Source organism: Rhea pennata, chromosome 23, assembly GCF_028389875.1.
Source record: "Rhea pennata isolate bPtePen1 chromosome 23, bPtePen1.pri, whole genome shotgun sequence".
NCBI lineage: Eukaryota > Metazoa > Chordata > Aves > Rheiformes > Rheidae > Rhea > Rhea pennata.
The window spans coordinates 1,879,380-1,891,416 of record NC_084685.1 but is presented as its reverse complement, the minus strand read 5'-3'; the positions used below and the strand labels follow the sequence as shown (position 1 = coordinate 1,891,416).

The following is a 12,037-nucleotide window of genomic DNA, read 5'->3' as shown; positions in this document are numbered from 1 at the left end:
ATCAAGGAGCTTGATATTGAATGCACAGCCCAACTTGTTATAAAGATAGCATAGCTATCCTCTTGATCTTAGGTATTTTTATAACTTTTGAACAGCTTTAAAAAAGAACAAAAGCTGGAATAAGCCGCACCCACTACCAGTCTCCTTGTTCTTTGTGCACTGATGTATTAAAGGTGTTCTGCTAATATTTAACCAGGAAGTCAAAGCTAAAAAAAGAGCTTCAGAGATGATCAGAACAAGCAGAAACCCTAAGAACAGTACTGAATAGCTGGAATGCTGCGAGAGCGTAGAAACATTTTGATTCTCAAAGGGAGTTTTGAAAACCAGCTGATAATCAGCTCCCTAAGATAGAGGAAGAAAAGAAGGGCGGAAGACATGATCAGTCAGTAGGTTGACTATGATGGCCTATCAGGTCACATATATTAAGTTATGTCCTTAAGCTAGTTGGTTGTTGATAGCCGTATAGCCATGGCATTGCAAACTTTCTGCAGGCTATAAATCTGTGAAGAAGCTAGTGAACCTGGTATTGCCACAGCTATAGTTCAGGTTAGCTCGGTTGTGCTTACACAAGCTGAAGTCGTACCTAGTCTGCATGTTAGTTACATCCTGAGACCGTGGCACTGTGATTTTCTTGAGGACTACCATGTGGAACTGACATGTGCCTCTCATACTTTATGCTTTTGGCAGGTCTTTCTGGATATAAACTCAGAAAGCTGCTGGCTTCTCCCAGAGTATAAAGGTTGGAAATAAGGGGAGTACTATTATTTTCCTGAATTATGGAAAAGAGCTTATTTGGGTTGTGGCTCTCTGTGACAGGACCAAAGGTTCCAGCTCTGCTCATATAGCACCCACTGATTAACTCTGGGGATCTCTGCTGAGCTCTTAAACTTACTACTGGAGTATTCACAGCATGCCCATGGGCACTTTAAATGCAGGAAAAGGTCTCAGCCTGCCTGAACCCTCTTTGTAGGAGCAGCACAGTAATCAAATCCAGCTTGAGTACTGAAGTTCACAGATTTTGCCTTGATTTTGTTCTGATGTAGCTAATGAATATTGGCCTTGCCAGTTCTCTTGGAGCTCCCCGATTGCCTGCGTGTGTCTTCCATCACCCACTAGTGCATCCCTTCAGTCAGAAGCTTGAGTTTCAATTCTGTTGAGCCTTTTCTTACAATAGAAATGGCTGGGCTTTTGCATAGTTCAATTTTTCTGATTTTATTCCATAGTTTTGCTTGCCAGCTAATTAAGAAAAAACCACTGTTACAAGAACTTTATTTTTATGGAAGGCTGGAGAAGGTATGACTAATAAGGGAATTATAACAAGCAAGAGTTTAGGTTGTGACAGAGCCGTTTATATATGACATAAGGGGTACTGGGGTGAACCCTGGAGGTAAATTGCTGATTTGAAACAGGAAGAGGGTGATTGTAGGCAAATCTGGCATTTTCTTGTCCTTTGCATTTGAACTGTATGCCGGTTGGTTAGAGCAGGTGCTAATAATGCCAAGGTCATGGGTTCAAACTCCATATGGGCCACTTCCTTGAGGGTTGGACTAGATGATCTCCAGAGGTCCCTTCCAACCTTACCAATTCTATGATTCTGTCCAAATCTATGATTCAGTAGGCTCACTGCAGCTTCTTGTTCACTGACCTGGTGGTTGGACTAAGAAGAGGAATTGTGTTGCAGACAAGCTGAGAGGAGCTGATAGCCACTATGCTTTGAGCTATGCCTGCAAAAGAGCATCTAAATTATTTTGCAGAACTGAACCCAAAATTAAGTTGTCTGAGCACTGGAGAAAGAAAGGAAAAAAAAAAAAAAAGCAGCAAGAACAGCAGCCAGAAGCGTGCAAGTCCAGGCTGCCAGCTTTGTAGAGAATGGGCTGCAAAGATTTCAGGATACTGGCTTGCACATATGAGTATTTCTCAAAGGAAGGTGAGAGTACTATCTATAAAATAAATAACAAGGCTCTCCCATGGTGGACTATCATTCCACTGACGGCTTGCCATGCAGTTCAAATATACAAGCTAGAATCCCTTGAGCCATAGGCAAATTTAGCACCACTATCCAGAACTGCTATTTTTCTCTGCAGTGTAAATCCATGTTCCATTCCCAACTTATATTCTATTTGTTCTTTTGCTTTGCCTTCTGTGAGTGGGAAGAGGGAATAGCAGGGAGAAAAGGGGCTGAAGAAGCAATGTGCTGCTCCTTCAAGCTCCATGCAATAGCCGATAGGAGACGTTTATGGTTGATTGTACGAATGTTCCACAGCAAGTGTGCTGAAAGCTGAAGAGTTTATAACCTGCTACCTGGGGAGAAGTTTCCTTGACTGCTTGCGTGGTTACAGTCATGATGCCACTTTCCCTTATCCAAATGCTAATGTTTGCAGTATTTTTATTAAAAAGATACATGACTCAATTTACATGCTGATTTCATAATGCTACCAGTGGATATAAAGCAGTTAATTTCTTCCCTGTGCTGGAGAGAGAAATTAAGATGCGATTTTTGAGGCGTAAGTAAATCTGTATGTTCAGCATTAAACTGAAAATGACTTTTGCTGAGGACGTTGATTTGGACATCCTTGTTCTTCACAGTGCTGTCACTGTCTTTGTCTCTGATCATGAGCCTGTCACTTATCTTTGTTTATTTTGCCATCAGCAGAATGGGGATTAGGCTGACCTCCAGGGCATTTTAATGAGTAACTCCTTTATGTTGTGCATCCATAACACTTGTTATGCATGGTCTCAATGTAGTTTCCTCCCTTAAGGAATATCTGCACATAAATGTTTAGATTCTAAAAAACATCAAGAACCACTGAATAACTCGCTACTACCAAGGGATCAAGGAAAACCATAAAATAGGAGAGCATCTCCAGCTAGTGTCCCTGCCTGAGACAGTCTGTCTGTGGCTTTTTTGTCTAAAGCAAGGCAACAGTCCTGGAGCACATATCTCTACCCACAGAATAAATAATGGAAAGCTATGGCTGGCAGTGCAGACAGTGCTATATAAACTGCTCCCGCCTGGCTTTGCCACAGTTGGTTTGTACATCACGCTCTTGTCCGGGAGCTCTTAATCCACAAACTTCTTCTGATTTCCAGTGTTGCATGTCTCCCTTCTCCTGTTGAAACTGTTACATCTCTGACAGCTTCCTTCAACTTAGAGAAGAGCTTTCTTTGTGGATTGAAATATGCAGTATTCCAGGGAGACCTCTGTTAGGGAAGAGACTTCAGAAGGGAATTTTGTTTTACTCAGAGCTCATCTAAAGGTAGATGTAAGGTATAAGTCACCTTTCATTGCTCTGGTTTTTTACAGATCAAGGTCCTAGGTAGAATATATATAAAAATAATGGAATTGAGTAAATGCATTGTCGAAAAGGAAATGAATTGTGTATTAAGGGTTATAGCGAATCCAGTTGTGCCTGAACTAATGCTGGAAACTGGTTAAACCCATTAAAAGATATTTTACATTTTATGCTAAGTAGAAGAGCCAAAGTGGTGTGAAGAGACTCTTAAAAATACTCAATTGGATCAAAGAGTTTTCTTAACAGGATCAGTGAGGGTAGCTCCTCTGGCACAGGCCAGATAGCTCAGAGTACAGCAGGGGCAAGACGTTACTTAGCTTTGCCTGAGATCACTGAAGAAACTGTAACTTGGTGGAAATGAGAATCCAGGATTCCTTTGCAAGTCTAGGATGAGGGATATGTTTGTCAGTTTGTTTTAACCAGTGTGATAAGAACTTACATTCAGTTGGTTGCTACTATGACATCCAATTTTCTCATCTCTCATTTTCCAAAGTTGAATCTCTTATCCTAGGTTTTTTTGGCTACTGCTATACTTTGAGCTGGTGTTTTTGTGGAAGGAGTATTACAAACCCAAGTTTTTACTCCTGAGTTGGGTGTCAGTCAGCTCAGAGCCCATCATTTTATATCTGAAGTTAGGAGTGGTTTTCTCTGTACTCAGTGCTTTGTATTTATCGACACTATTTTCATTTGTTTCAAATGAGCAGTGTACGCTTATCTACCATTTTATTGTCCTGTCACTCAGTCTTATAAGTAAGTCCTCTGTTGGGTTCCTAACAAGTTGCCATTATCCTGTCCACCATGGAAAGCTTTGATCATCAGAAAAATTTCTCACCTCACTGATCTTTTCAGATCACTCATGAGTCTGTTGAACAGTGCATATCTCAGGGCAGATCCCTGTGATTCCATGGGTGACCTCTCTCCTTTGCAAGAATTGACCATTTGCCCCTACCAGTTCTAACCAGTCATTAATCCGTGTAGAAATCCTCTCTCTCATCCCATGGCTGTTTAGTTTATTTAAATGTCTTTGGTAAGGAACTTGAAAGCTTTCTGGAAAGGGAAGTAGGCTGTGCCACATTTGTCCATGTGTTCATTGACCCTTTCAGACTATTCCATGTTTTTAAGGCTGGATTTCCAATACGGAAGTCGTACTGACTCTTGCCAAGCAGATCACATTCATCGTGGGGGCCATGTTGTTGGATAAAGCTTCAGTTGTCTTTTGGAAAATATTTTAGCCAAATATATGTTGTGCTTCAGTAAAATCAGCTACTTAGCTTTGTAAATGAGTGAGTGAATGCAATAGACTATGATACCCAGAAGGGCAGTTTTGGTAATATAGTGGTCTCTTTGGATATAAGTTCTGGGAATTTGATTTCAACCCCTTTGTAAGCAGACCCTGCAGTTCCAGAGTGTTTTTTTTCTAGTGCTTAACTCTAGTAGAACTCACAGCTATTGTCAGTTATTATTGTTCATATATCTCTGTATATGCCGTCTAGTGGTTATAATTAGAGGTAGGACACTTGAGACATTTTGCAATACTATTATTGGTCTAGCACTTCTGGCAAGTCACTAAACCTCTAGCTTTCCGTATGTTGCCCAGCATCTTTCAGAGATGTACTGCAAGGTGTAATGAATGCCTGGAAAGATTTTTAAGATCCCTGGCTGAACAGTCTTCCAAAAGTGCTGAGTATAATTACTGATATGGTTTGGGGCACACAGGAATGCTACCTTGAGAGCTGTAAATGTAAGACTTGTATGAAAAGCAAATAACAGTTGCTGGTATGGCTGTGACTCTTGAGGCTTTTCTTTTTTAGTTGTTTTATTTTCATAAATAAAAAGTCACAGGTTTCACCAGTGTGTTGTACACTGGCATCTGCAGTGCACAGAGCTCATCCAAACATATATGAAGAATTAAAGTAAGAAAACAGCTATTATTGCAAGGTCTGCTAGATTATAAAACTTAGAGAAATTGGACATTATCTTGATAAATATTCATAAGGTCTTGCTTTTGTTCTTGTTTACTAAGTTAATAATAACTATTTACTAAGTTAGTACTATAAATCTATACTGTATCTGTATACATAGTATATGGATGTTCTGCCCCAAAATAGGCGTTAAAATGCAACACTGATCTTCAAAGCAGGAGCTGACGAGTAGGATGGAGGAAGCTTTAGAAACCATGGTTTTGCATTTTTGTGAGTGCTGCTATGTAATCACTGGCCAGTGAGATCCGAGAGGGGAACATTCAACAAAGCATCTCATGGCTTCCAGTAAAGGCAATAGCAAGTTTCCATAGTTGAAATTAGACAAAGTTTGAATAAAAAGAAAATGCATCTTTGGGAGTTAAGGTAACTGCTCATGATGAGAACATCTAGAACATGAATCATTCAGCACTTGGGTCGTCTTGCTGTATTATCGTATTAGGTATATCTTCTGATCTCTACGTCTTAGCTTGATGACAAGAGAGGTAATTGGAGCAAAATAGAACCACTGCCTGGGTTGTCTACAGGCAGTTCTTCAAAGCTGTTTTAAAACAAAAATTAGTGGAGTTTGCAGTCCTCTCAGAAATCAGCTCTTTTGTTTTGGGACACTACAGTGAGCATTATTGCTATACTTAGAGGAGGAGAATGTTGTGAGCTATAGCTGCATCAGAGAATATAGCAATGCTTAGCACTTAAAAAAGAGATTTCAGGCTTTGTGGTACAGTAGCCATTCATAAATGCAAACTGTTAAATAGCAGGTGTATCTGAAGGAAATACAGAAACCTTTCTCCATCTTTAATTATTCTGCTCTCTATTTTCTTACATGTGTTGACTTTTGTATTCTGATTCCAAAAGCTTAAAATTATCATCTTCAGGTTCAGACAAGCCCAAGAGAAGCATATGAATGACAGATACTACTTTCTAGTATTGGCTAAAGCTCAAAGTGTGGACAACAACTTAGAAATTCTCATACAAATAATAGTTTGACTTACAGTGCTGTGTGCAGCTTCAGGGACTACTTGTGCCGTAAGTCAACTGACAAAGGTTATTATATTGGCGTTAGGAGATGTCCAAGTCTTGAATTCTTTGTCAAGTCATTTTGTTTCTGCAGGAATTTCATGACTTTCTTTTTTAAACTGATCCTTCAGCGATTAATAACCCAGTCAGTGATGTCCATCTTTTCTTTGTAAATTTAGCAGGTTGCATCTTTGGGGTGATGTCTCTCACTGCACCTAAACTGATCTAATACCAACAAGTGAAAAGAAGAGCAGTCTCATTCTTTCGTACTCTGTTGTATGTCCTCACCCGTTTCCATGTCCTGACCCTGATGTCTTTCTGACCCAAAGTGAGACAGTTCAGCAAGCTGAATCAGCAGATAACTTCCTTTGATTAGTCTTCTGTTTCATTATTTCATTCAGCACTGGAACAGGTTGCCCAGAGAGGTTGTGAAGTCTACTTCTCTGGAGATATTCAAAGCCTGCCTGGATGCAACGCTGTCTAACATGCTCTAGGTGACTCTGCTTGAGCAGGGAAGTTGGACTAGATGATCTCCAGAGGTCCCTTTCAACCTTACCCATTCTGTGATTAATGAGCTGAAATAATTAATCATTGGTTCAGATCATAGACTGTCAGAATAATTTAAGTTGGAAGGTCATAACAGCCCAAATCCTCTCCTTCAGCAAGGCCAAATTTGGAACTGCATTAGATTGCTCAAAGCTCATATGAGCACTGAGCAAGGATTTTTTGCAGTGGCAGCAAACTATTGACTTCTGAAAGTGAGGTGGCCCGACTTAATTTTCTGAAAATTTGGCTCCTCTTTGTGGCTCTGTGTGTGATCAAGACAAGCAGCAGTAGTGCTACACGGGAGAAGCAAGGAGGATGCTCCCCAGCAGCTGTGTATTGTTAGGCTGGCTTAGCTGTAACGGTTGCTGAGCAAAACTAGTGCTGTAAACAGCTGAAAAAGACCCAATAAATTGAAGCTTTGAGCAGTTAACAATATGTGGGAAATGGTTTACAGCTGTGAGATGGGCACAGTTGCTGGGCATCATGAGCAAAGTTTCAGCGCAGTAGTGAATATTGCTGCTGCTTGGCGGATGTCAGTGCTGGTGTGTGCTCTGGTAAGGTGAGCAGGACCGAACGCTCTGCATCGCTTCCTCCTCGGATTTGATTTGGAGTGTTTCCTTTGCTGCTGGTGTCAACTGCATTGTTTCGGGGAACTTTTCTGCTTTTCCTTAGGAGTTTTGCAACCCAGGAATTTACCACTGGTAAGCTGTGGAGCAGAGATGGTCTTGCGTTACACTGAAGTTGGTAGCACGTCTTGTGTGGTTCTTGACCAGATGGGGAGATACCTATAACATCAGGCGCTGAGCTCCTGAGAGAAAATTAACAGACATCTGAAGAAAACTTCAAGATCCTTTAGGAAGAATCCGGTCACTGGAAGTGGTTATAAATACCTCAGTAACAAGACAACAGTTTGATCAGTCAGAAACTCTGTGTTTTTGTGGCTGCATAGTTGCAGTTCAGATGCAGCTGGCAAGCTTGCTCCATTTTGAAGTGACTGATGTTTTCTTCTTGTAAAATTGATTGCATGCAGCTCAGTATATCTGGTAGGAACAAGAGAAATGTATTGGCACAGGGTAGTGTTTTCTCAGGTTCTAGTTAAAATAAAACAGAAAGCCAGACAAGGCTGCTGAATAATGTCAGATCATGGGATTGTAAGACCCTGTTTCATTAAATCACTCCAAGTCACAAAAATGAGTGTGTGCATTATGCAAGCCTCATTGAAGCAGTCAAAGAGAGAATATTTGTGTATACTCAGCAGAGCTCTTTAGTATGTTGAACAATACTATTGGGTACAAAACAGCAGTCTTTTTTTTTTAAGTTTATTTATGCTCTGAATTGACTTAGATCATTTAATTTAACAGTCTTCTCACCTATAACAGCACTTCGATCCCTGAGGGAGCCGCAACCAAATGTGCTAATGTGAAAATACAGAAAATTATTCACTGCTTCCTGTGTTGGGGCCTCAAACTGCTTGTTCCTTCAGAGAGGGTTTGGGTAGTGTTTGCCTGTAGAGGCTGGCTGTTTTGTAGAAACAGTCTCCAAACTGACCCAGGGAACTTCATGGGAAAGTCCTCTGAAATTTCTGAATGAAAAGAGTTTTCTTAATTTATTGCCTGCTTGGTACATTGTGATTGCTTTTATTTCTCTACAAGCAAAGCAGCGATTCCTTGAGCTTGGCAAATTAACATTGCCCCAAATAACTTTACCACTGAAGTGGAAAATAGATTTTTCTAGCATTTATTCTAACAGAAGAAATGATTCTTACTACAAAATTATATAAGAGAAACGTAATGAAAGCTCACAAATTTTGAGTGCACTGTGATGTCAGTCATATCTTGACTGGCACTAGGATTTCTCTGAAACGTTCTTTTAAGCCTGGAAGCCAAGGATGCAATTCAGCACCTCTCTGTCTACTGCCTCCTAACTTGGCCATTTCTTTATTTTTTGCCAGTAACACTCTTAAATTCTCTAGTTGCTTCACAGCTTGTCTACAGAATCCTTGATTTCCCTTCTTAGAGAAACCCCATTGTCCTACACCTTTGTTTAGAAAACTTAGTGTTTGTAAGAATTGCAAATGAAATGCCACCAGCTTTGTTTTGCACATCCCTTAGATGTTTAAAAGTTTCTTTGAAAGATTGACTCTTCTACCTTGTTCTATCAACTCATAGGAATTTTGAAAATCCTTTATTATAAATATTTCTCCACTGAAGTCACTCATGCTCATGTATAGCCCAGTGATTCAACTATCAGTAGCTATCCCATCCTTGTTGTTCCCCTGTACCAGTACAGCGCTGTGTCAGAGATCGTGTGTTACACTGTCAGCTATACTAGATGACACTGTGTCCTGGAAAATACTCAATTATAAGAAGCACTAAACTTATATCATATTGGTGCTATTGTATTTCTTTCTTTGCCAGCAAAGTTAATGTTTCCGATAATATTATAATTTCAAATGTATAATAATAAAACCTTATGACTCTACTTCTCTGTATCTCCCTGGCACAAAAAGACTTTAGAAGCTGAGTAACATTACTGAATGACAATGTACTTACCTCTTGCATCCTTTACAGAACTCTGCACAAAAGCAAGAAAATTAAGTTATAGATACCTGCACATATAAAAAATATAATGGAGCTAGTTCATGGATGCACTGTGGATCGTGTTATTTACATCATTGGAAAGTGAGTGTAAACCACCTACAAGACAACCACAGATCATTTTGCACTTTAGTTTTTGTACAAGTTATTTGTGCAAGTACCCAAGTGCTCACTCAGCGTAGGGTAGTGACAGCAAGTTTCATCACTTCATAGCAGTGAGCTAAAATACACACAAGATTAGTAAAGATAGTAGGACATTTGGCAGGGGGAGGATTGGAGGCTGGACCTTTTCTGCTGTAGCTCTTAACCTGCATATCCTAAACATACCTCTGCTAGAAGACCTTGCTGTGGCACTTAGTTCCTAGTCTGGGAGTTAGACTCCCTTCGCCCTCCTGTACTCACTGGCCTCTCTGAACATCCCCTCCGGCAGTGGAACAGTTGCCTGGCACTGCATACGGAACAGAAATGCTGAAGTGGCTGAAAGCTGAGTTTCCCAGAGAGAAACCTGGACCTGGAGGAATGGCTCATCTGAGTTTCCGTATTCTTGAAGTGTTTTAGTCCTGCATTGCAATATACGAATTTGTCCTATTTTAGAGTTTAGAGTGAACTAGTTTCTCAAGCTTTCTTGGACCTGAAAGCCATGTTCTTTCTAATCTCAATGGAGATGGCGCAGTGAGACTCCAGAGTCAAATCAGAAGGACAAAGTTGGGTCCCCCCTCTCCAGTGGCTTGTTCATGTAAGGCCAAAATGAGATGCCACTGATGGAACGTTGTACAGATTTTCACATAACCATGCCATTTGCTTAGTCTGTGTTTTGGTCAGCAGTGAAGTAGTTAACAGTGCCGTCAGCTAACTGCCTTATGTCTGGAATATCTCCTGACTTGTGTCTTGCTGCTGTCACCTCACAGCCCACTGATCTTCTCCAGACCTCTAAAAGGTTGGACTCGGCTCAGCTTGTTTCTTCTGAGCTATAGGCAGGAAACAGCTTTTCTGTGCCAAGGGAATGAGTCCTTGCTCAGAATAACTACTCATAAAACTCTTTAGAAAAACTTCAAAACATTGCTCGTATATCCACAGTTGTGCCACCATCAATGTGTTGCATCCTATCCTGGTATCATTCTTTCATTCCATTCTATTTCCTTTGCAGAGATTTTCTTCTTAACTATAGCATGCTTCACTTCAGAGAACTTCTTTCTAATTCAGAGCTCCATTTTGAAATGCACATTGAGGTCTCAAGGTTTGTCAAATAGGACATCCTGAAGGTCACTCTGTATGTTTTTCAAAATCTAGGAGAGTTTTGGTTTTTTCTTTTTAACAGAAGTTTAGATCTGAAGGAAACATTCATCTGATGAGCTGAGCTAGCTCATCTTTACCCTGAGGCAGAACTTGGCAAAATAACCAAAATTAGTGGGATTGCAGGTTAATAACATCAGAGACCTGGTTTTGTCATGGAAGGCTTGAGAAGAGAAGAAGGAACAGACCGTGTGCTATCTGCCAGCAGATGTTATCACTTCCCTTACCTATGGCAGTACCTGAGAGGAGCAGATCAACTTATGTAACTAAGATGAGCTATTACATTAGACCATTAGTAGTGGTCTTTGCAGACATCAAGGATGGAGCCAGTGACTTCCACTGCAGTTCACTGGTAATTTAGAGACAGAGCAAATTTGACATCTGCCTTGAGGGAGGGGATTTCCAACACAGCGCTGACTCTATGACTGTCAGGCAGGTCTTGACTGATCCTTCTCTTAGGAATGCTTTCAGTGCATTTTACATGATCTCTGACAGGTCACCACTCGCATAAGTAAAAGATGTAGGTGCCAGTTATTTTCAGGAAGAAGATATGGCTGGAAGCATGATCCTTCTGGAGCTCAGTCCATCCAGGCTAAGCCACAGTATCCCATGGTTCAAATGCTGGACCAGGAATCAGTGCATTTGTTTTTTATTCTGGCATTGAGAGCAACAGCCTGTGTATGCAGAGGATTGTGAATACTGCAGGGTTTTCCATGACACTGTTTAAAGATGGAGGCTGCTCTTGTTTTGATTCTCGCCTGATTTAATTATATTTGCTTTTTCTCTTTTTATTTCAGTTGTGATTCCAAAGAGCCCTTTACCTGCCTCCGAAGTAAACTCGGAGAAACCTAGCATGCACAGTAGCACAAAGACTGTTTTGGGGCATCAACAAGGGCAAAGGCGTCGCAAAACAGGGAAGAAGCGTGGTCGAACGACCAAAGCACTAATCCATCATCCCATGCCTACACCCTCCAAGTCAGTGGAGCCTTTGAAATTCCCCAGAAAGAGAGGCCCAAAGCCTGGCAGTAAGGTAAAAGCTGATGCTGATACAGGCGGGTGAAAAGCAAGTGCTGCAAGTTCTGCCATGGGATGGTGCATGCGTGTGTTTGTGCACGTTTGTCTCAGCCTTTGGCTCCCTGACTGCAGCAACTAGGAGCCCAAAGGGATATATGAGGCTGGGAATATCCCTTAGAGTCCAGCCTCAAAGTCTTAGAAAAAGTCTGTGTCTAAAAGATCGTTTCCATCAAGAAGCTTTGTCTTTGGAGCTGCATTAGCTGTGGAGTAGCATGGCAGATGCTGTGGTCATGATAGG

The 12,037-nt window shown here is 40.9% G+C and overlaps 1 protein-coding gene across 3 annotated transcripts in view; it reads left to right on the top strand.

Annotated features, from left to right (window-relative positions):
- Nucleotides 1–12,037, top strand: part of SCMH1 (Scm polycomb group protein homolog 1) — an 81,381-nt gene that overhangs the window by 45,906 nt on the left and 23,438 nt on the right. For all 3 annotated transcript variants that reach the window (XR_009960618.1, XM_062594083.1, XM_062594082.1), the window contains exon 8: nucleotides 11,523–11,755. Coding sequence is in view for 2 of the 3 variants with exons in the window: in XM_062594083.1 (XP_062450067.1) it covers nucleotides 11,523–11,755 (233 nt within the window). In the remaining variant the exon portion in view is untranslated. The remainder of the gene's footprint in view (nucleotides 1–11,522; nucleotides 11,756–12,037) is intronic.